The 22,415-nt window shown below is 44.1% G+C and overlaps 2 protein-coding genes across 2 annotated transcripts; both read left to right on the forward strand.

Annotated features, from left to right (window-relative positions):
* Positions 1-463: 463 nt before the first annotated feature.
* Positions 464-1,419, forward strand: OR10Q1 (olfactory receptor family 10 subfamily Q member 1). The gene is given in 2 exon segments (XM_028111113.1): positions 464-800; positions 803-1,419. Coding segments are annotated over 2 exon segments (954 nt in total).
* A 12,191-nt stretch (positions 1,420-13,610) lies between these two features.
* LOC114215226 (olfactory receptor 1S1-like) lies at positions 13,611-14,591 on the forward strand. Its single transcript, XM_028111112.1, has one exon. The coding sequence runs from the start codon at positions 13,644-13,646 to the stop codon at positions 14,589-14,591; it is 948 nt and encodes a 315-aa protein (XP_027966913.1). The 5' UTR covers positions 13,611-13,643.
* The last annotated feature ends 7,824 nt before the right edge of the window (positions 14,592-22,415 follow it).

Below are 22,415 nucleotides of genomic sequence, written 5' to 3' on the forward strand. Positions count from 1 at the left end.
GTCATGGTTCTACTAGTGTATTTACTGTGTAAAAAAAAAAAAATCAAGCTGTACCCTCAGGATTTGTGAACTTCTCTGTATATTACATTTCAATAAGAATGTTTACCCAAAAGGTGAACACATCCATTCGTCTCATTTTGAAAATATCTACAACTACACAACTCTTTGATTAAATACAAGCAAAGAATTAGCCCTTGTAAATTAGATATAAAATACCAGAGTAAAAAAAGACACTTCACCAAGAATATCTACATGTCTTTTGCACCAGAGACTTCTACAGATGAGTATCTATCCGATCATTTATGAAGGTCTCCATGGGAAAATATACCATACCCTCTAGTGTGAATTCATCCCAAGCACTGAAACCGGAAGGTGGACACTAAATGCTAAATCAAAGATCAAATTAAAATGTTTGCTTTTCTTCCCACAGTTCAGCACTTCCTGCTCTTCCTTTGCAGGAGACATGTTTGCTAGGAGCCCTGTCCTCAACCAGTCCGGCCCCACTGAGTTCGTGTTCCGCGTGTTCACCGCCGTCCCTGAATTCCAGGCCCTCCTCTTCCTCCTCTTCCTCCTGCTCTACTTGATGACCCTCTGTGGCAACACAGCCATCGTCTGGGTGGTGTGCACACGCAGCTCGCTCCGCACGCCGAGGTACTTCTTCCTGTGCAACCTGTCCTCTGTGGAGATCAGCTACACCACTGTGGTCGTGCCTTTGATGCTTTCTAACATTTTGGGAGCGCGGAAGCCCATTCCCCTGGCTGGCTGTGGGGCCCAAATGTTCTTTTTTCTCACCCTTGGCGGCGCTGTTTTCTCTTGGCAGTCATGGCATACGACCGCTACGTGGCCATCTGCCACCCGCTGCACTACACCCTCATCATGACCCAGAAGCTGTGCGTCCAGATGGTGGTGTGCGCCGTGGGGCTGGCGCTCCTCCTCTCCCTGCAGCTCACATCCTTAATCTTCACCCTGCCCTTCTGCGGGCACCGCCGGGAAATCAACCACTTCCTCTGCGACGTGCCCCCGGTCCTGCGGCTGGCCTGCGCTGACATCCGCGTGCACCAGGCCGTCCTCTACGTGGTGAGCATCCTCGTGCTGACGGTCTCCTTCCTGCTTATCTGTGTCTCCTGTGTGTTCATCACCTCGGCCATCCTGCGCATCCGCTCGGCGGAGGGCCGCCTCCGGGCCTTCTCCACCGGCTCCTCGCACCTCACCGTGGTCCTGCTGCAGTATGGCTTCTGTGCTTTGGTCTACCTGCGTCCACAATCTAGCTCCTCGGTGGACGCGGACCGTCAGTTTGCCCTGGTCTACACCTTCGTCGCCCCCCTCCTCAACCCGCTGACTTACACCCTTAGGAACAAGGACGTCAAAGGTGCCCTGAGGAATGCCGTCCTCCGTAAAGCAGCCTCTGAGGCCAACTGAGGCTTAAGGGGCCCGGGGTGGATGTTGCCATGACGATGAACTCTAAACCACAAACACGGAATTATAATACTTACTTCCCCCACACTTTGCAGTTGATAATTCTTTTGCTATATTTGCCCCCGTGTCCCCAGTCTGTGCTCATTTCCTTGAAGTGCTTCAGATAAGATTGGAAAATTTGGACAAAACTCTCAAGGCAGGAGCTCGAGTCTGCTGGCCCTACTTCAAAGGTTCACAGCTCCGTCAGGGCAATTGCTCCGTCAGGACCCCCTCATACGTGCTGTGAATACAGCCTCATACCTTCAGACGCCCCGCCTCCTGACCGGGCAATGACACTAAGATCTATCATAGAGACGTCGATCTAAGAGAAATATATTTTATTATTGTTTTAGATACTAGTGTATGGCAAACGGGAGCTTATTTAATGCATCCATTTCCTTCATTCCATACATCCCAACTGGTTGCCTTCATTGTCTTTCATTCCTCCATGCCAGGTAGCGGTCAGGACTTGGTATTCATTGACTCAGCACGTACAGTACGCCAGCCATACTGAAGGATGGAAGCTGCATCGCTTGATGCCACCACTGCCTGGATAAGCCATCCATGCTGCTGGCTTTCTCGAAGCTTTGCTCTTTCCTCACGTCTTTCCGTGCCTTCTTAATGGCTGCTATTCACAGGTCCACTCAACAGGTGGCGCCACTGGTCCTGCCACCGCAGCACGTCCTGCTGGCGGGTGGCGGTTCCATCCTCCTGCACCTGTGCCCTGACCTGACCACAGACAAACTTTCTGTAGAACCTCTGTGCTTCGCACAGCTGACGTCACGCTGCCCAACCTTCTCACTTACATCCTGCGGAACAATGAGGTAAAAAGGCTCCGAGGACAGAGCTCTGCCTCACCAGAAATGACCTGTTCCAGAACAGCTGGGGGAGGACACCACCTGTCCGGCAAGGGTCTGGGTCCAGCCCATGAAGCTGACTTTAGTTAGCAGCCCCAGAAGAGTGAGAGTGTCTGCCAGTGGACACTAAAACCAATCTAAGGAATTGGTATAACCTTTCTAAATGCCATAGGGCTGAGTCTCCCAAAGGCCTAAAAACGTTTCTTTCTTTTAAATAATTTTTTATTGTTATGTTAATCACCATACATTACATCATTAGTTTTTGATGTAGTGTTCCATGATTCATTGTTTGTGCATAACACCCAGTGCTCCACGCAGAACGTGCCCTCTTTAATACCCATCACCAGGCTAACCCATCCCCCCACCTCCCCTCCCCTCTAGAACCCTCAGTTTGTTTTTCAGAGTCCATCGTCTCTCATGGTTCGTCTCCCCCTCCGACTTACTCCCCTTCATTCTTCCCCTCCTGCTATCTTCTTCTTTTTTTTTTCTTAACATATATTGCATTATTTGTTTCAGAAGTACAGATCTGTGATTCATCAGTCTTGTACAATTCACAGCGCTCACCATAGGGCCTAAAAACGTTTCTTTTCATTGATTCAATAATTCTTGTTCTAAAATCATAACCTCAAAAAATTAAGTCTAATGAAACTGAAACTATATGGCTGTTCCTTGTATTTATAAAATGAAAAGGTATTAAAATCTCACTTCCAATGTTGGTCACATGAATACAACGTACTTAAAATCGTATTTAAATTAATATTTAATAATAAAGGGCAATGTTTATCATTTTAACGGTAAGTGATAAGAGCTAAGTAAAAACCTGCATTTACAACAGGAGCCCAATTCTGTAAAATTACATGTGCAGAATAATGAATAGTAATGAATAGATGAGAAGCAGAAAGTCCATGCTTCTCATCTCTGATCTGTAGAATTATGGGTAACGTTTTTCCTTATTAATTTATTCATTTTTCCATGTTTTGTAAAATGAGGCTGTGTTACTCTCATAAGCAGAAAAATTATAATTTCTGAAAGGAATCTGAGGCTCATATAGATTTATTTGGCCTGTAAATTCCTAACACAACACGATCCTCCACCTTTCATATTTTTCCTAGGTGAGCACTTAATGTTTTAGTTACTTCTCTTCAAAACTACTGCTTTAGATGCCTTTAATTTTTTTTAAGATATTATTTATTTATTTGAGAGAGAGACATAGAGAGCATGAGCAGGGAGAGGGGCAGAGGGAGCGGGAGAAGCAGACTCCCCACTGAGCATGGGGCCTGACTTAGGGCTGGATCCCAGGACCCTGAGATCATGACCTGAGCCAAAGTCAGACACTTAACTGACAGCCACCCAGGCTCCGTGATGCTTTTATTTTTTTACACTGATTTCACATGGGGACAAGGGGAAGGACTACAAAGGGCTAATTATTCTGGAAGTAGTCATGGGTTTAACAATGTATTAGAAATGCCTTTGCTTCCAACTGAATGCTGGAGGAAAGGAACAAAACCCTCTGGTTGGCAGGTTGCTTATCAACCTATGCAGGCCAAGCCACATTAGGACCGAATGAATCAATTACATGTACACACTGTGCAAGGCATTGTCCGGAATGCAAATACAAGGAAAGTTCCCAACTGTGTTTCCAGGCCTCCTTTCATTTTTATTTAATGTCACAAATCATATAGAAAATTAACTTGGAACCCAAAAAGAAGGTGAACTGTTACTCTATCAGGAAGAAGGCTCGAGAGCAATGAATTACTGGGCTCCCCTGGTTCCCTTCCTGGATAGCTTTTAGCTGAATGGAAGCTCCACATTTTCTTTTTCTTTTTCTTTTTCTTTTTCTTTTTTTTATTAAACACTGCACTACATGCAATACAAAATGGGAATAACTTCCATTCCGTGAAATGACACTGCTTGCAAGTAACTTTGCTAGAAACATCATTTTATGTCTTCTTAAACTCTGTCACTGCTATGTTGTCCCAGTGGATTTCTCCAACTCCTTTCTTATGGTTCAACCAGTGCATGAAAGGAAGGGTTAGCCACAGTGGTGAGAGTAATGTTTCCATGTAGGAATTCCTTCCCAGCATTTCTCAAAAAACAAATATTTATTTTTAAACCCAAATTCTGAGAAAAGTTAAATGGGAAATTAGGAAAATTGGAAAAGGTATCATAACTCTCCTGCAAGAATTAAAGCATAATAAGCAACACAGAGAGGCTACTGGTTCAAAGGAATCCACTCATGTCAAGAGGACAGCAAGAGCAGGAAACATGACATGCAGAGTCAAAGGTTAAGTTTACATTTTGAGAATGAGGACAAGAAGCACTGGGCAAGATACAGTCATGACCAGATCAGTCAGTCTTGTCGGTAGCTGTTTCCGTGTGTGAGTTCATGGCCCTGTCTGCTGCTAACAGTGAGTCATCCTTGCAAATAAAATAAATATTCATAAGTGTATATGCCTAGTAAACTTTATACAAATCCTATGAGTGATGTTCCAAAAAATAACACATTTTGGAAGCAAGTAAGTCCTTCGATTGGTGGTTTTGACATGTGATTCTGCGCAGTGCTGTTAATGTTAATGGGAGATCCGAATGTTTCTTTATTCAGATACCACCCAGTAATGTTGACGGGTATTTGCCAGTGTTTGGGTATTTGCTGCAGTCCACAGTACTTGGTAGGTATTAATACATCTAGTATTTATAATTATTAAACCAATTTTAGATGTCTACTGTAATGAATAAAGAGGAAAAGAGTAGTGAGAATATTTTTTACATGGCTTAATTTCGTGCCTTCCTGGAAAATCCCAGGAATTCCAATTTTTCCTTCCCAATTGTTGAAGACCAAGGAAACCATATAAGGAGTGTGTGTTTGTGCATGTCTGTATTGTCCAGTTACAACTAATGAGTGTAGATGGAGAGATGGCACTAAGAGGATGGAATGAGAGAGATGATGCAACAACACATCCTGGGCAGATAGTTTGCTTTGTGGATATTGGATGGGTCAGAAATAACCTGCTGTATCACACTGTCAAGCATCACAACAGACATTTTCATAATGACAGCCACATTCCCTTTCCTCTGTCTTTTTCTCTCCTTCTCTCTCTCTCTCTCTGTTTCTCCCTCTCCCAGTAGTTACTTTGAAAACCACATTATAAAATTATGGATTCTAGTGAAAATAATTAGAAGCTTGAAATATGATGGTGATTATTGCTTGAGTCTCTCTTCGCCCACCAACTCCAATATGAGAATTGTCCCAGTCGCTTCTTTTTGGTTTCAATCCAGCTCTCATAAGAAGGAAAAAGTATGGTGCTTATAGCATTGGGAAAAAGAAGCTACTCAACAGAGATGGTGTACAATGTTGTGTAACCATTCCCAGAGACCACAAAACACATACTTGATGATCTTTATGAAACCATTTTAGAAAGACACGTTGATGCCATAATACAACAATTCCTTCAATAAATATTTATCATGAGTATTCATTTACTCATTTTTAAACAAATGTTTAGAGAGAATCTACTATTTGGCAAGGTCTCTGACTCTATGGATCTAATGTTCATGAGGGGGAAAGAGACAAAATAAATAGGCAAATGCTATGAAGATAAGGAGGGGGTGGTGAGGGGGCAGGGATTTGGGATAGAGTATAGAGGGACTGGTGACTTGGGGATGAGGGAGGGACCATATTATGTACCTGGCACTGGGTTATATGCTTGAATTCATATACAAAACACAAGATACCTGCTTTCAAGGAGCCTACGGACTGCTGGGAGCAGAAACACACAATTATAAGTCAATCTTTTTTTCTCCCTAGAGTAGAGGAGAATAATATATGCAAGAAGACCATGGTATATGATATGCCCGTGTTTTTCTCAATGTAAGTTTTGGTAAGTTCTTGTGTGTGTTCTCAAAGAGGGGTTTATATTTTTTTCCATGACCAAAGAGCTCTTAGAAACTCTGGCTCCAAAATGTCTAAGACTCCCTCCCACCTGCACAGATGAGGCCATAATCTTTCAGCAAATCTCTGTAGCTATACATAAGTGCCCACTGGCTTGTCATTATGAAAATGGGTCTTCTTATTTCTGAGAAACTGCCATGGTTTCTCAGCCATGGGAGTTACTGTGCACTAACTTCTTATTAGACCATCTTGGAGGATGACAGCTTCCCTCTGGATGTTACCATATGTAGAAGCATCCTTAGTTTCACTCTGCTTCCCAGCTTCTGCTTCCAAAATCCCAGCAAAGAGTTAACATCTCACCCTCTGCTTATCTGGAAAAAAGACAATGCAAGAAAAGATTTTTCCATTAACTCTGATGTGATCATAATTCAAATAACACTTGAAGCAAAAGGAAAATGTGGTGTTTATTTTGTTTTTATATATTTTAATCAAAGTGTAAGTAACATCCAATAAAATACATAGATTTCAAATGGTTCAGTTTGATGTTTTGGGGCAATTGTACTCGATAATCAAGTATCTTCATCACCCCAGAAATTTCTCTTGTTCCCCTTTCCAATCATTTCCCTTCCCTGCCCAATCAACCACCATTCTGACTTCTATTCCCGAAGATTAGCTGTGCCCATACAGGAATTTCATATGAATGGAACGCATATAGTATGTATTCTTTTGTGTCTGGTTTCTGTCACTTAAGATAATGTTTTTGAGATTCATACAGGTGGTCGTGTATTTTAGCAATTTGTTCTTTTTAATACCTGAATCATATTCCATTGTATGAGTATTGTTAATCCAAGTTCTTTATCCATTATGACTTTGATTCTAATGTCTCCTCTGGACTCTTGTTTCTGGATCTCTTATGCTTGACACTTGAAAGGGCACTTATCATTAGATGGCTTCTCTGACCGCCCCCCATTATTCCAGTTCTTCTGCACCCCCATGCCCCACCGGCCAGAGCCTAACACACGTATGTCTAAACCTGGCCTTTCTGGAGATATTTTGTTATCTGAGTCCTTGGTGATTTTATCAGTGTTTATCTCCAACCAGCTAAGAGAGGAGGCTGGGAGTGCGGAGCTCTTAAATTATACTCCCAAGGCTGCTAACACCTCAGGAGTAAGCAAAAGAAAAGGACCTAGTGTCTACTGAACTGCTAAGTATGTTCCAGGGACCATCATTGCCAATTTTTTGGTAGGCAAATAGGGGCTTTTACAGGTTAAGTGACATGCTCAAGGTCATACACCCACTGGGTGGCAGAGCTGGAATTCCAAGCTGTCTCACTTCAAAGTCCCTGCTGTTTCTACCACATCGGCCTCAAAGAGCATAACTGGACTGGCAACCACTTCATGTGGTCCCACTTTTGGTTCTGAGCCAAAACTAATCCACTGATGTTAACAAGTCAGCCATCCCTCAACTTATTCATTTGTACAGTGAGTGATGTTTTAGTTCGTGTTGTGGTGCCCTCCAGCTCTAGATTCCATGACTCTGGTTCATGGAGCGACTCCACACCGTATAATTTATGAGTGACGAAAAATGACAGGTAAAGAAATGGTAAATGCAAAATCAGCACCTTTCCCTGACATTAAACGTGTGCCAGGATCAGGTCCCAAGTTATAACTTTTCGACTTTATTTCTTACTTCTTTTTAGGAGCCTCCATCTTAGCAACACTGGTTTCTTTACTGAACCTAGAACATGCCATGTATGGCCCCACCACCTGGCCTCTGCTCATACCATCCCCCTGCTTCAGAATCCCTCTCTCTGTGTCTCCCCACCTACGTAAACTCTGCCCGTGTCAAAAGAATGCCTCTAGTTTACACCTGCCATGAAATATTTCCTTATTACCCCAGTCTACAGGTGACTCTTTCTCCCCTGAATGCCTGCAGGATTTTCCCTACCATGCTTGATCCCTGACAGCAACCACTGTACTTGTCTCCATCTGCCATTGGTAACTTTAAGTTCTTGCTTCTTGTTCACATCTTATAACTCCAAGTCAACTGTGAGCTTCTGGAGGGTAGAACCAGAGTGTTAACCCTCATGACTTCCCCATAATACTTAGGCCAGAACAGGAACAGGATATGGAGTCAAGCCCAAGTAATGTTTTATTAATAAACTTTGAAGAGATAAAATGTAGTCGTAAGCTTAGGAGATTATTCCAGGTCGTTCTTTTTTGATAGGGCTAATCCTCAGGTTCTGCCTCTACAATTTCACAGCATGGTAGAGGAAAGGGGCTTCCAGTTCCTGAAACCTTGAACCAGGGTAATTCTGAACTCTGGAGGAAAGACTGTAATGAGCAATCACAACAACCAAAATCTGAAAGGTCAGGACAACGAAGTATTCATACCCCTCAAAGTGTGAGCCAGGAGTGAGGGAATCTAATGAGAGAAGAAGGAGGAAGATGAAGAATCTCAGTCAGAGCCTGAGGGCTAGCTACAGACAGGAGGACTGTGACCTGTTTTGCTAAAACTCTTGATGAAGTTTTCCATTAGATCAAGACTGGCCACCCCCTTGAAGGGATCTCGGCAGGGACATTATCGTCCCCATGTGGGCAAAAATTAGTACTTGGAGGTGAAAAAAATCTTAGATTTTTTTTTTTTTTTTTTTTTTTTAGTGGGGGAAGGGGCAGAAGGAAAGGGAGAGAGAGAATCTTAAACAGGCTCCACACCCAGCACGGAGCCTGACACAGGGCTGGATTTCACAACCCAGAGATCATGACATGAGCCAAAATCAAGAACTGGATGCTTAACCGACTGAGCCACCCAGGCACCTCAGAAATCTTAGGTATTTTAATGATTTGTGGCTCTCCAAAGCTCACCCCTATCTGACAAAATCTTATCCTGTAGTATTTAATTTCATGGGAGCTGGAGAGGATTGAAGATAAAAGATATAAAGGGTCCTTAAGAGAGTACTAATGGAGGATAGTCAGAAGAAAGGCAGGCAGGGACAAGGGGCCCCTGTCCTAAGAGGAAACTACCCTTAAAAGGAAAAAGACCCCATCCTGTTTTTCTACACCACTCTGAAAAGAGCCGTTCCCCCTTTCCCATGTAAACAACTACCTGATAGGTAGATGAGCATGTGGACAAAAGGATGTCACCCAAATGTGATTGGGTGACAGGCACATGGAGGGTTAATCAGATTAAAACAGCCCGCTAACAATCTTATAAAATCCCCTAGACTCAGAAACTCCAATGGCAACCCTCTCGGGTCCCCTCCCTCTTAGGGAGCTTTGTTCTATTGCCCAGTAAGCTTTGTTTTGCTGCCCACCGCTCTTCGTCTGGTCTACCTCTTCATTCTTCACAGCAGCGTGACCAAGAACCCTGGGCACTAAGGGAAAAGAAATCCTGAAACAGTACCTGGGCAATAAAGAATACAAGGTTGAGAAATACTGCTCTGGACTGACAGAGCTTATTTATTTCCCTTCTCAGAGTATTTTCCTTCTCTTGGGAAAATAATACAGTGTATATTAGACACTAACGCTATACTGCCTCCTTTCTAAGGACACTGCTCGCATCCCAAACTGTCCCCTTTCCAAGGCCTCTCAGCCAGCAGACATCCACAAGAACCTGAATGCCAACCTGCCCACACAAAGTTCCCCTCCTCTTCCGGACTCAGATTAATAGCCATGTTTCAGAACATGGTTCCTGACTTCCTGTGCGGCTTCTTGAAAAACAACTCCAGGCCAACAACACTTGGAGCACTTGCCCCAAGACTTCATTGCAGTTTCAACCTCTCCAGGAGTGGAATTTTAAAGCAATCGATCTGGAATTTTCAGATCAGCGCCAGTGAGGTAATCCATCAGGTGGGTTCTCTCTCCCATGAGAAGATGAGGTGATCTACATGACAAGACCTCCAGCCCTTCCTCCTAAGGGAAGATGACCTTGCCTGAAACAGTCCTTTTCTTTTATTAATAATTTCCTTGTCCCTCCCTACTTCTTATAAAAACCTGCCATTTTGTACAGCTCCTCAGAACTCTCCTCTACTTGCTAGTGGGTTGGCACCCAATTCATGAGTCACTTAATAAAACCAATTAGATTTTCTTTTTTTTTTTAAGATTTATTTATTATTTATTTTGAGAGAGTGAGAATGAGAGAGAGAGTACATGAGAGGGGGGAGGGTCAAAGGGAGAAGCAGACTCCCCGCTGAGCAGGGAGCCCGATGCGGGACTCGATCCCGGGACTCCAGGATCCTGACCTGAGCTGAAGGCAGTCGCTTAACCAACTGAGCCACCCAGGCGCCCAAAACCAATTAGATTTTCAAATTTACTTGGTTGAATTTTGTTTTTTAACACCATGAAGGGCCTAGTTGGTATGACTAGAAGTTCAGAAGAGTCAAGTCCCCATGGTCGACAGGAAGCAAAAGATGAGAAAGAACAAGGTACAGAGCATCCCTTCCTCTTCTCCTCCCTGAACTCCTGGCTGTGAGGTCTCCTTGCAGGGGACACCCACATGCGGAGTGAACATGCTTGCTAAGTGATCTTGGCCCCTTCATGCTTGTGTGCAATCTCCCTGAGGTAAAGCATTTCACCACGTTGTTTGCATCTAGCCTGGCCTCCTTCCCTCTGATGTCTTCATTTCCCTGGGGAGGTATCTTCCAAACAGAATGTCAAGATCTAAATTCTTGCTCCTGGTTCTGCTTTCTAGAAGACCCATGCTGAGATAGTAGTCTTTGTCGTTTCAGGCTGCTTTAACAAAATATCATGAACTGGAGGCTTATAAACAACAGAGCTTTATTTCTCACCCTTCTAGAGGCTGGAAGTCCCCCACCTTGAGATGAAGGTGTGGGCAGATTCTTTGTCTGGTGAGAGCCCACTCCTTAGCTCATCGATGGCTGTCTTCTCCCTGTGTCCTCACATGGCCAAAGGGGAGAGGGGGCTCTCTGGGTTTTCTCTTCTGAGGGCACTAATCTCATTCATGAGGGCACCCCCATGACCTAATCACCTCCCAAAGACCCCCCCCCCACCTCCTAATACCACCACCCTGGGGGTCAGGTCTCAATGTACAAACCTGAGCAGTAGTAGAAGAAGGAACTCATAAATATGCCTCGTGGACAAGGTGCAGAGACAAGCATTATGGTTCCTACCTAGCTATGACCAGATAGATAGATAGATAACAGAATACCTTGTCTTCTTTATCTTCTCCATTACCCAGTTATTTTAAATATGAGTCATGAATAACTACATTTAGTTTATAGGTTAAATTGTTTCCTGTTGAGGAGAGCGTGAATGTTCCTGGTTTAGATAAGAAATACCTGCACTATAGTATGAGGCACATGTAAGCATTAGAAGAGATGTACTGATTTAGGCTGTGTCTCTGGATATATGTATATGTGTGTGTGTGTGTGTGTGTGTGTGTGTGTGTGTGTGTGTGTGTGTGTGTATTTAGCATCCCCTGCTCCTGCCCATTTCAGGATCTGTTTTTCCTGCCTTCCTAGTATATCTGTGAACTACCCCAAATCATGTCATCAGTATGTGTCTTTTCAATATTAAAACCCAGAGTTTATTTCATTCATTTGCAGCTCAGAGCCCTGAGTGTTGAATCCCTGGATCCTGAGATTCCCTTCCAACACGGACATCCATTCAAGTGGTACAAAGGCTGTAGCCTCTCCCCTTCTGCTATAGATGGCATCTCTTCGGAATCATAACCCCCTAGTGCAGGAATTTCACCCAATTCTTGAAGTATTTACTAAACATTCCCCCTGTACTAGGCACTAGAAGGAAACAGAAGGAACTCAAAATATTTACAGTCTCACTGAAAACATAAGACGCAAGCAAACAATTCACTTGCTATGAAGAGCAGCAACCAACTGAGTTACCGAGGAAAGCACAAGTGGGAAAAGGCACCCGGAGACAAAGAAACAAAAAAAGCAGAGCTGCCTGTCTATTCCCCCTTTGCCTCACTGAGGTTGGAATGTGAAAACAACTGTCTGTTTGAGGAAAATACTTCAGGGATATGATCCCAAATGACATCGAAAGAGCTCAATGCCCCATGAGAGCCCAGCACCATGACTTGTACTTGGGAAAAGAGTCTGGTTCTGAAAAATACATAAGAGCTGCTCTCGGGATCCCCCTTCCTACCTTGTCAACAATCCGTTAAGCCTCTGGGTCTAGCTAGATTCCAGTAACTTCCTGAGATCTTACCATCCTTCAGAGGTGAGACTTTTTAGACATTAGTGCGGCTCTTAACCAGCTAGACAAGTGCCTCAGGGACTCAAAACAATTAGTGTGGGACTCCTGGTGGGCAGGAGAGGTAGCACAGGAAGGTGACATCAGAGACTGTCACTCAAAACTACACACGTGGCCTATTGCCATCCTAGTCAAGGCTCAGGTAGCCTGGGGATGTGCAGTGTGAAGGAAGAAGAATGGGAGTGGGTACGGAGACAAGTCTTCAAGTCTGCTGCCACGGATTAGCGGGTGAGTTTTTTGGGGCAGGCGTGCAATGTCATGAGACTATTTGGGGTTCTTCAGAGGCCTCTTCTCTGGGACTGCTGCTCCAGGGCAATGAATTTTCTCCCTGATCTTTTAATGATCCCTCTTTCGTCAGAGAGCCATCCATGCCCTCACTGCTATAGCTTCCTCTACCCCCACAGGGGTTGGAGTCCCAACAAGGTGGCCTGAGCCCAACAGCGTCCATCACACTTACTTGGCCTGGGGGAAACCCACTTACTCATGCCATGTTGTGGTGAGGGTGCAGAATTACCCCCTCCCCTGCCACAGGGGGCTAATCCAGTGAGCCCCCCACCTTTAGAAGTGGGACACGAACACAGGTCTTTAGGTTCCTATAACCTTTCTCTGTTCACCTAACATCTAGCCACCAACGAAGCAAACGTCTGGTTTCCCTTCCGATACACATTGTCCAAGAGCAGCTTTTCTGACGCCCTCCCCCTAACGGGAGTGGGCAGGAACACCCACACAGCGGTATATTTCAGTAAGCGCTCCCAACTCCTGCTCTGTCTCCTTCTCAAACGCTTCGCTCAATGACTCTACCCATTTCTGTCTTCTTAGATTTCAAAATGAAGGTGAATGCTAAGAAAGGTTTTAGGGCCATTTTGTTCATTTTTAAGTAATTCCTTCGGGGGTATCTAAGCATCTGTAGAATATGGAGTACACCTCTCCTATCATCCTCAGTTTAAGGCATTTAATTACATTTGGAACCAACTATAAACATCACTTTCAGAGTCATGTTCGAATTTAAAGGGTGTTCATTGAGAAGTGTCTATTGTGGTGGCTCTGTCTTTCCTTCCTAGGGCATTTCCTGAGTCTCTGCACTGCTGACATAGTTCCTTATGAAGTAATCTTTCTCCGCCTCCTTGCAATGGCTCTCGCCAAATAGTACCATACTGGCTTTTCTTTGGGGGTGTGAAGACCTTGTGTTCCTTTCTCCAGATCAGCAGAGATATGCCTCAAGGAAATCGAACCACCATCTCTGAGTTCCTCCTTCTGGGACTCTCCAACCAGGCTGAGCAGCAGAAGCTCCTCTTTGTGCTTTTCCTGGGTATGTACCTGGTCACTGTGGTTGGGAATGGGCTCATCATTCTGGCCATCGGCTTGGATTCTTGCCTTCACACCCCCATGTATCTCTTCCTTGCCAATCTGTCCTTTGCGGATATTTCCTCCATATCCACCTCAGTCCCCAAAATGCTGATGAATATTCAGACCAAGACTCAATCCATCTCCTATGGGAGCTGCATTACACAGATGTACTTTTCTATTGTCTTTGTTGTTATTGACAATTTCCTCTTGGGAGTCATGGCCTATGACCGTTTTGTGGCTATCTGCCATCCTCTGAACTATGTGACCATCATGCAACCCAGGCTCTGCGTTTTGCTCACAGTCATTCCGTGGGTCCTCAGTAACACTGTTGCCCTAACACACACCCTTCTGCTCCTCCCACTGCTCTTCTGTGACAGCAACAGTCTCCCACACTTCTTCTGCGACTTGGCTCCTCTGCTCAAACTGTCCTGCTCAGACTCAAGGATCAATGAACTCGTGTTGTTTTTCCTGGGCTCATCAGTTGTCACCTTCCCCTCTGCCCTCATCTTCTTCTCCTACGTCTGCATTGTCAGGGTTGTCTTGAGAATCTCATCCACAGAGGGAAAGCGGAAAGCTTTCTCTACCTGCGGTTCTCACCTGACAGTTGTATTACTCTTCTACGGGACCATTGTAGGGGTTTACTTCTTCCCCTCATCCACTCACCCCGAAGACGGAGATAAGATTGGTGCCGTGCTATTCACTGTGGTGACACCCATGATGAACCCCTTCATCTATAGCCTGAGGAACAAGGACATGAAAGGTGCCCTAAGAAAGCTCATCAGTAGGAAACGGTTTCTCCCTCTGATGTGCTAGACATCTGAATTCTTTCATCCACATAACCAGAAGGATGATTCTGCCCAGAGTTCATGGCATAGATGCGATGATTCAGCTTTAGATCTGCCTCCTGTTCTAATCTCTGAGGGATTGGGGCTTTTCCACATAGCTCTGGTCTTGGAAATGAGGCCCTAACCCCCTTGGTAAGTCACAAGCATAACGCATACCTTGATTCTAATCTACGTTACTACAAACTTGGATGCAAATTGTTTATACCTCAGACAATAACAAGTGCAGACAGTACCTACAATCTAGCTCTTACAGCTCTGAAGACAGTTATTACTAATTCATTTATTCAATCTAGATCTCTCTAGGTCAACTGTGCTCAAAATTTGTTTTGCCCAAACTACTATTCAGTGAGATGTTCATAGGAGGGTCCCACGTCCAAATAATTTGGGGCAACTCTGAGCTCAGTGAAGCAAAATGCCTTCACTAGACAACTTCTCAGAGCCTTTGGCATAGTATAAATCTCCAGGAAGGAAGGTAGTAGGGTATACTCTCAAAACTCAATTCTCAAAATTCAACTTATTCAATCACATGTAACCGAATTCATCACAAAGTAGTTCATGGGACTAGTGTGCAAAACACATTTGGGGAAATGCATTCAATGAAAAATCGGAAATCATATGTGTAGAAGACATGAGTTCTAGCCTTGACTCTTCCCTGAGTTGTTATGAGACTTAAGGCAGGTCAGCTCACTTTCTTCAGCCTATTTTCTCATCCATAAAATAAGGCCTTTGGTTCCGGTTGTTTCTAACTGAGGGTATACATCAGAATTACCTAGAGGAACTTGTTTAAAATGCACTTTCTCAGACTCTGCGGTGCCTTCCCTGCCTGACCAGCGGCGGTGGTCTTGGGTTCAGCTTGGCAATTAAATTCACAAGATACACCAAACGTCAAGCTTTAAGAAAGCTTTAAGTGAGGGTAGAGGACAGCCACGCAATACACCTAATGACATCACGGTATAGGTCTCCTGATTCCAAGGCACATCTTCTAAATATCCCAGTCATTCCATATTTGGAATGTGCATGGTCATGAGAAAGAGCACTCAGTGGGTGGGGACCACCTCAGTTCAGGAAAACTTCAGCTCTGGGTTTCCTTAGGCATTATGCCCTGCTTCTTGACAGTCCCCTTAAAAGTATGTGACTACCCCTTTTCTGGTGCAGCTACATCTCAGCAAATATAAGTTGCTCATCAATTACAGACTCCTCCATAACCAATTTTAACAAACAGATAAAAGTGGTCAAGCAGCTTCAAAGCCATTTTAGCAGGGCTGTCCTGCATCTTGGATCCAGCACACACCTAGACAGTTCTAGAACTCATTGCTAGGGGGATTAAACCAAGGGTCAAATCTCAGACTTCCTTGAGGCTGAGAAAGACTACAAGACAAGTTTTACTGCTTTCCTTCCAAACCCCAACCTGCATCCACTAACCCAGACTCCAGTGAAGGAATCAGGCTCTTGTATTCTAGAAACACCCTTCAGGGGACCTAAAGAATTACTGAACCACATGAACTCTGAGTTCTGCTCCAGCTTTGGGATTTCCGTGAATCTGGATGCTGACTGGTTGATGAAGATGTCTGCTGGAGATGTCTGTCGGACCTCCATCTTAAATATACTGTACAGCTCCCCAGAAGAGCGTGTTCTTTTTCTCTGTCCAAATCCTTTTTCAAAATATTTTCAGCTCTGGAGCAAATTATTACTAGTTATTTAATCTGATCCCCTAACAATTGCACTGTAGTGTAAGAAGATTTGGTTCTAAATCCTGGCTTTTCAAGATGTTGTGATTCACCTGTATGATCCAAGGAAAATTATTTAATCTATTTAAGCTGTTTGTGGCTAAATGGACATGTACGTCAGGCAACTGCCAAGGTTGTTAGTATATCGTAGACCCTCGGGGAAAAAAAAAATTCTCTTTTTGTGACTGTCCCCTGGCTCCCAACCCCAATCTACCTGCCCCACCAAACTACGTTTATTTGTCCCCAATCTAGTAAGATTCTTTTCTTCTCTAAACTTGTAAAAATCCAACCTCTTTAAGAAGAAATATATAATCAGCCACCCGCCTTTCTCTCTGGTATCTCTTAAACTTTTATGCTTCATTTGCGTCTTCATTATAAATTTAAAATCCACTTGCTTTTATATGAGTTACCAAACTCGCCTCCTAGTCCTCCTTCCTCAAATACCTCAAAATCCACCCGGGTCCACCCACAGCTCCAACACGAATCCTGTTTTCACTATTCCACGGGGAGCGGTACAGAGTCCTAGATTTGTAATCAAGAGACTTGGAGTCTGCAGCTAACTCATTGTGTGACAAGCCATGTTACCAAACCCAGTTCCTTTTCCTGTAATATAACAATTGGTCTGATATGAACAAAGAAGGTTTTATAACAGCATTATCACGAAAACCCATTTAGGTAAAATAGCATATGCAGGAAGAGAGTCAACAGAATATTAACGGTGGTTGCTTCAGATCGTATTTTCCAAAAACAATCGCAAGAATATTTCCACCCCACATGCTCTTGAAGAACTTTGCCATTTCTTCATCAAGAGATGGAGTCTGGGGGCGCCTGGGTGGCTCAGTCGGTTAAGCGTCTGCCTTCAGCTCAGGTCATGATCCCAGGGTCCGGATCGAGCCCCACATTGGGTTCTCTGCTCAGCAGGGAGCCTGCTTCTCCCTCTCCCTCTGTCTGCCGCGCTCCCTGCTTGTGGTCTCTCTCATTCTGTCAAATAAATAAATAAAATCTTAAAAAAAAAGAGAGAGAGAGAGATGGAGTCTGTGTCTCTCTCTTTGAACCTGGAGGGTTGTGGGGCTGCTTTGGCTAATAGGGTACCCCACAAGTGGTGCTGATAATTTCCAAGACTCTTAGAAAAGCCAGTAGAGCCCCCACCTGGCACCTTCTCGGGACATGCAGCCCTGGAGCCCTGAATTCCCCTGTAAAAAGTCCCACTACTCTGAAGCCGTCATGCTGGAGAGGCCATGTGGAGAGGCCACAGAGAGTCAGAGAGAGACGCCCGAGGAGCTCTAACTATTCCAGCCTTTGAGTCTCTAGGTCGCTTCCGTCAGTCTCCACCATGGGAGTAAGAGAACATTCAGCTGATCCAGTGTCAGCTCAGGTGTCAGCACTAGAGACCCTAAGTGAAAACTGCCTGGCTGAGTCCTGTCAACTCCTGGAACTGTAAGAGGTAACAATAAAATCCCTGGGCTTGTTTTACAAGTCCCTACATTTTGGGCTGGTTTGTTCTACAACACAATGTAACCCAAATAGTGGTTTTTATTTCATAAAATGGAGGGATTTATATAATGCTCTGTTATTGCTTTAACATTTTTTGGTGACTGTCACTTTAGGAAGAAAAAGATTTTTTTATTTTAAGGAAGATAAACTCTCTTGCCTATTACACCATCATGCTTAACATGGTTCCAGAATCTTCTCAGTTACGTAAACATTCACTGGGCAGGTCTGTAATTTTCTCTCTTTATTCTGGTTTCTTCCAGCCCATATGTGATAGAATAAGAACCAGCAGGGTTAGATCCAGGTCATTTGGTTTGAATTGGTCATCATCCCTGTGGGCTGGTTCTCCATGACCTCCAGCTCCTAGGTTCCAAAGGAGACCGTATCCATTCTAAGACACAGCTCCATCCTCAGTGAGTAACGGGGAAGCTGATTTGGCTAGAGATGGACTTGTATGCAAGTTGGGAGTTTACTTGAGGAAGTGAATTAGGGTTAAGTTTAAGACACAAAAGACTATCGATTAAGAAAATAGAGAACCACAGGGACGCCTGGGTGGCTCAGTCGTTAAGTGTCTGCCTTTGGCTCGGGTCATGGTCCCAGGATCCTGGGATCGAGCCCCGCATCGGGCTCCCTGCTCAGGGGGGGCCTGCTTCTCCCTCTCCCACTCCCCCTGCTTGTGTTCCCTCTCTCGCTGTCTCTTTCTCTGTCAAATAAATAAAATCTTTTTAAAAGAAAGAAAGAAAATAGAGAACCACAGACTTTTATGAGAGCCCTGACAAGTTTTCACAGAGGAGAGGCATACCTCTGGACCTGGATGCTTGAATTCCCCTAAAGGATTCTTGTATTTGTCATCTCGACAAATATCTACGATAAGCCTTCTATTTACCAGGCTCTGACTCCAGCTCTGGGACTACAAGGATGCATGGTTCACAGTCCGTGCCTTCAGTGTACTCACAAACCAGAGGAACTGACACAAAAACAATTTTAAGTGATTTGTAAGACTGGATAAGCAAAGACAATATTTAGTCAATAATTGATGTCATTAGCTTTAGAATACATAAAGATTTCGTGCAAAGCACAGTCAACTGAACTTTATGCTATTCTTGTGCCCTTGTGTTAGCCATGCCTGAGAAGAGCCTACCTGTGGCCTTCAGAATAAAATAACAGAAACCCCTGCCATCTAAGCCTAGGTAACACAAATGCAAGAGAAACGCCTAGAAAAATAAACTGAAGAAAAAGCCACACATTGGGTAGTCATGGCTTGTAAAACCTAATACATAAAGTGTCTGCAAATATGCATTCATTTATTTATGAAACAAATATTTTTTTGAGTACCTAGTGAGAGTCAAAAAGAAACTAGAACAGGGGCACCTGGGTGGTTCAGTTGGTTGAGCGACTGCCTTCGGCGCAGGTCATGATCCCGGAGTCCCGGGATCGAGTCCCGCATCGGGCTCCCCGCTCGGCGGGGAGTCTGCCTCTCCCGCTGACCCTCCCCCCTCTCATGCTCTCTCCCTCATTCTCTCTCTCAAATAAATAAAATCTTTTAAAAGAAAATAGGACAGCGCCCTTGCTTTCCTGCCTTCTCCTTCACACAGAAGGAGACAGACAAGGAATGTATGAATAAATAAAAAATGGCCGTAATCTGAGGTCTCAAGAAGGCCTGTGATAAGAAATGGAGCAGCGTCAGAGGATATGGTGACCCGGCATGGACTAGCTATTTGAGGTGGAGAGGTGCAGGGGTCTCAGAAGGCCTTACTTGGATATTTGAACAGAGAACTGACTAAGAGAGTGAGCCATGAGAAGATCTGGGTAAACACAGTCCAGGAAAAGGGAAGAGCAGGTGAAAGATGTCTCTGCAGGAACAGGGGGGGTGCCCTCACGGAACAGTGAGCCGGGGGGTGGGGGGACTATGGAGAACGAAGGAAGTAAATATAGTCCTCTTGGTAGCTCAGGACCCAACCTGGCTGAATCTTTCAGACCATGGCAAAGACTTTGAATTTTATCTCAGTGTTTGATCCATGGAACTGGGTGAAACTGCCGAGGGGTAAGTACACAGAGAGAGAAAGACCTATGACCAAGCCCTGCGTGACTCGAACATTTAGAAGTAAGGACCCAGCACAGAAGTCAAGGAGCTGAAGCAGGGACATAGGAAACCAGAATAAAGTAGTATCAGGAAGACCGAGGAAGAAAGTGAAAATTCTTCCAAAAAAAAAAAAGAGATCAGCTGTTTCAAATACCACAGGAGCCAAACCATCAGCCCTTCGATCTTCCTTTATGATCTCTCATCACCCGGGGGCAAACATCATCCCCAGCAACCTCTCCACCAGTCCTGCATCCTTAGAGTCCGATCTGCATGGAAACTGCTTCCCGCAGAACATGTTTCCCAGAAGATGAAAACATCTCAAATTTCTTCTTTGCTCCATTTTCCTTCCATTGCTTATGCCTATCTCTCTAATCTCCTTTTAATAGAGGAACTTTGATGACTCAGAAGTACTCTCTCCTTTTAAAGCTAGCATAAGGCTTTAGGCAATACCATCTGTGATCTTTTTAACCAACCAAGAATGTGCAGGAACTTCTTCTACTTTTTTTCCTGATAATAAAAGCAATACTATACCGTAACCAAGTACAGTTTATCCTAAAAATACAGTAATTGTCTAACCTTCCAAAAGCAATCAATGTAATCTACCCTATTAATAAGCACAAAATAAAACTATATGATCATCCTAGTGGATACAGAAAAATCTTCTGACAAAATAAAAAATCCATTCCTGATTAAAAAAAAAAAAGAAACAACTCTCAACAAACTAGGAATCAAAGGGAACTCCCTTAAACTGATAAAGGGCATTCTGTGAAAAACCTACAGAGTGACTGGTGAAAGACTGACACATTTCTGCTATGATCAAGAGCAGGAGGGTGCCTGGGTGGCTCAGTCGGTTAAGCGTCTGCCTTTGGCTCAGGTCATGATCCCGGGGTCTTGGGACTAAGTCCCTCATCGGACTCCCTGCTCCCTCTGCCTGCTTCTCCCCCTGCTCATGTGCACTCTCTCTCTCTCTCTCAAAAATAAACCATCTTTAGGGCGCCTGGGTGGGACAGTTGGTTAAGCGACTGCCTTCGGCTCAGGTCATGATCCTGGAGTCCCGGGATCGAGTCCCACATAGGGCTCCCTGCTCAGCAGGGAGTCTGCTTCTCCCTCTGACCCTCTTCCCTCTCGTGCTTTCTATCTCTCATTCTCTCTCTGAAATAAATAAACAAAATCTTTTAAAAAAATAAACCATCTTTAAAAAAAAAAACAGGACAGGAACGTACAATCTCATTACTTTTATTCAACATTGTATTGGAAAAGAAGTGAGGCAGGCAGAGAAAGACAAATACCGTAGGATCTCACTTGTATGTGGAATCTAAAAAAACCAAACTCACAGGAACAGAGGTCAGATTTGACATATGACAGATGGATAGATAGATAGATAGATAGATAGATAGATAGATAGATAGATAGATGATAGATGATAGATAATACAACAAAATAATTAAATCTATATTAAATGTTACTAAACGATAAGAAATAACAATGAATCAGTGTTTGGAAAGGAACCTTGACTTCTTAGGCAATCACTGAAGATTGAAAAGGAAAACATGAAGGCAAGGTTGATGACTGCTTGGAGACACCGTACTGATGAACTACTTACTGGAGGAAGCGACAGAAATCCAGATGCTTCTGAAATGATTTGCATCTGAGAATTGGAGCCTGGGAGGGACAGAAGGGAGGATGCCCAAGGGGGACGTGATTGGCGAGCATACCCTTTGGAGTGAGAGAGACTTGGGATCAGGTACTCCCTGGTCGGCCACTTTCTTGCTGCAGAATTTGAACAAGTTGTATCACCTGTTTGGGTTTTATATCTTCCTTTTGCTTAATGAGATCAATCAGAATGACTTTCCATTCAACTTGGTAGGACGAAAGTAAGTCATTCACGTAAAGCTTTTAGCATCGTGCCTAGCAGTAATTTAAGTGTGTATTTAAGTGTATGTGACTTTAAGAGGCAAGTTAAAAAATGTTAGTGAACTCCACTTCTGGAGTTTTCTGGACCCAAGGCTAATCTCAGCCCAGGAGAGACTGTTCCAGACAGCACTGAAATGAAGAGGCCCACAGATGCCCACTGGGCTGTGAACCCTGGGACAATCACCGTAATCACACTAATTAATGTTTATAGAACTTCACCCAGAACCTTCCCATTGCCTTATGTACTGAGTTGCGGAGAGAATAACCGTGATACACTAAAACCTGGCCCAGAGTAAATGTTCGATAAGTTTTATTTAACAGTTGCAAAAGCCGACTGACAGGCCCTCACTAATCCGAAGCCATACAGCTAAGAAGTGAAAGCCCGGACACTTTGGTGCCAAATCCTGGCTCTTCTGCAACACGATGCTTCTGTTCCTTGCCACGGAAGCTGATGTGTCAGAGGAACATTTGCTTGGCAGTTAATATTTGAAAAACGGCCCCCAAGATGCACTCTGTGGAGTTGCTTTACTCCATTCTAAGTGATTTGTGAAAAAACACGAACAAAGACTGATGTGGA

Source organism: Eumetopias jubatus, unplaced genomic scaffold (assembly GCF_037043125.1).
Source record: "Eumetopias jubatus isolate StellerSeaLion01/CBP00866 unplaced genomic scaffold, mEumJub1_p1.0 scaffold_13, whole genome shotgun sequence".
NCBI classification, from domain to species: Eukaryota; Metazoa; Chordata; class Mammalia; order Carnivora; family Otariidae; genus Eumetopias; species Eumetopias jubatus.

What these genes read in the sequence shown, in the direction of transcription:
- LOC114215226 (XM_028111112.1), top strand. Translation starts at nt 13,644, where the DNA reads ATGCCTCAAGGAAATCGAACCACCATCTCTGAGTTCCTCCTTCTGGGA.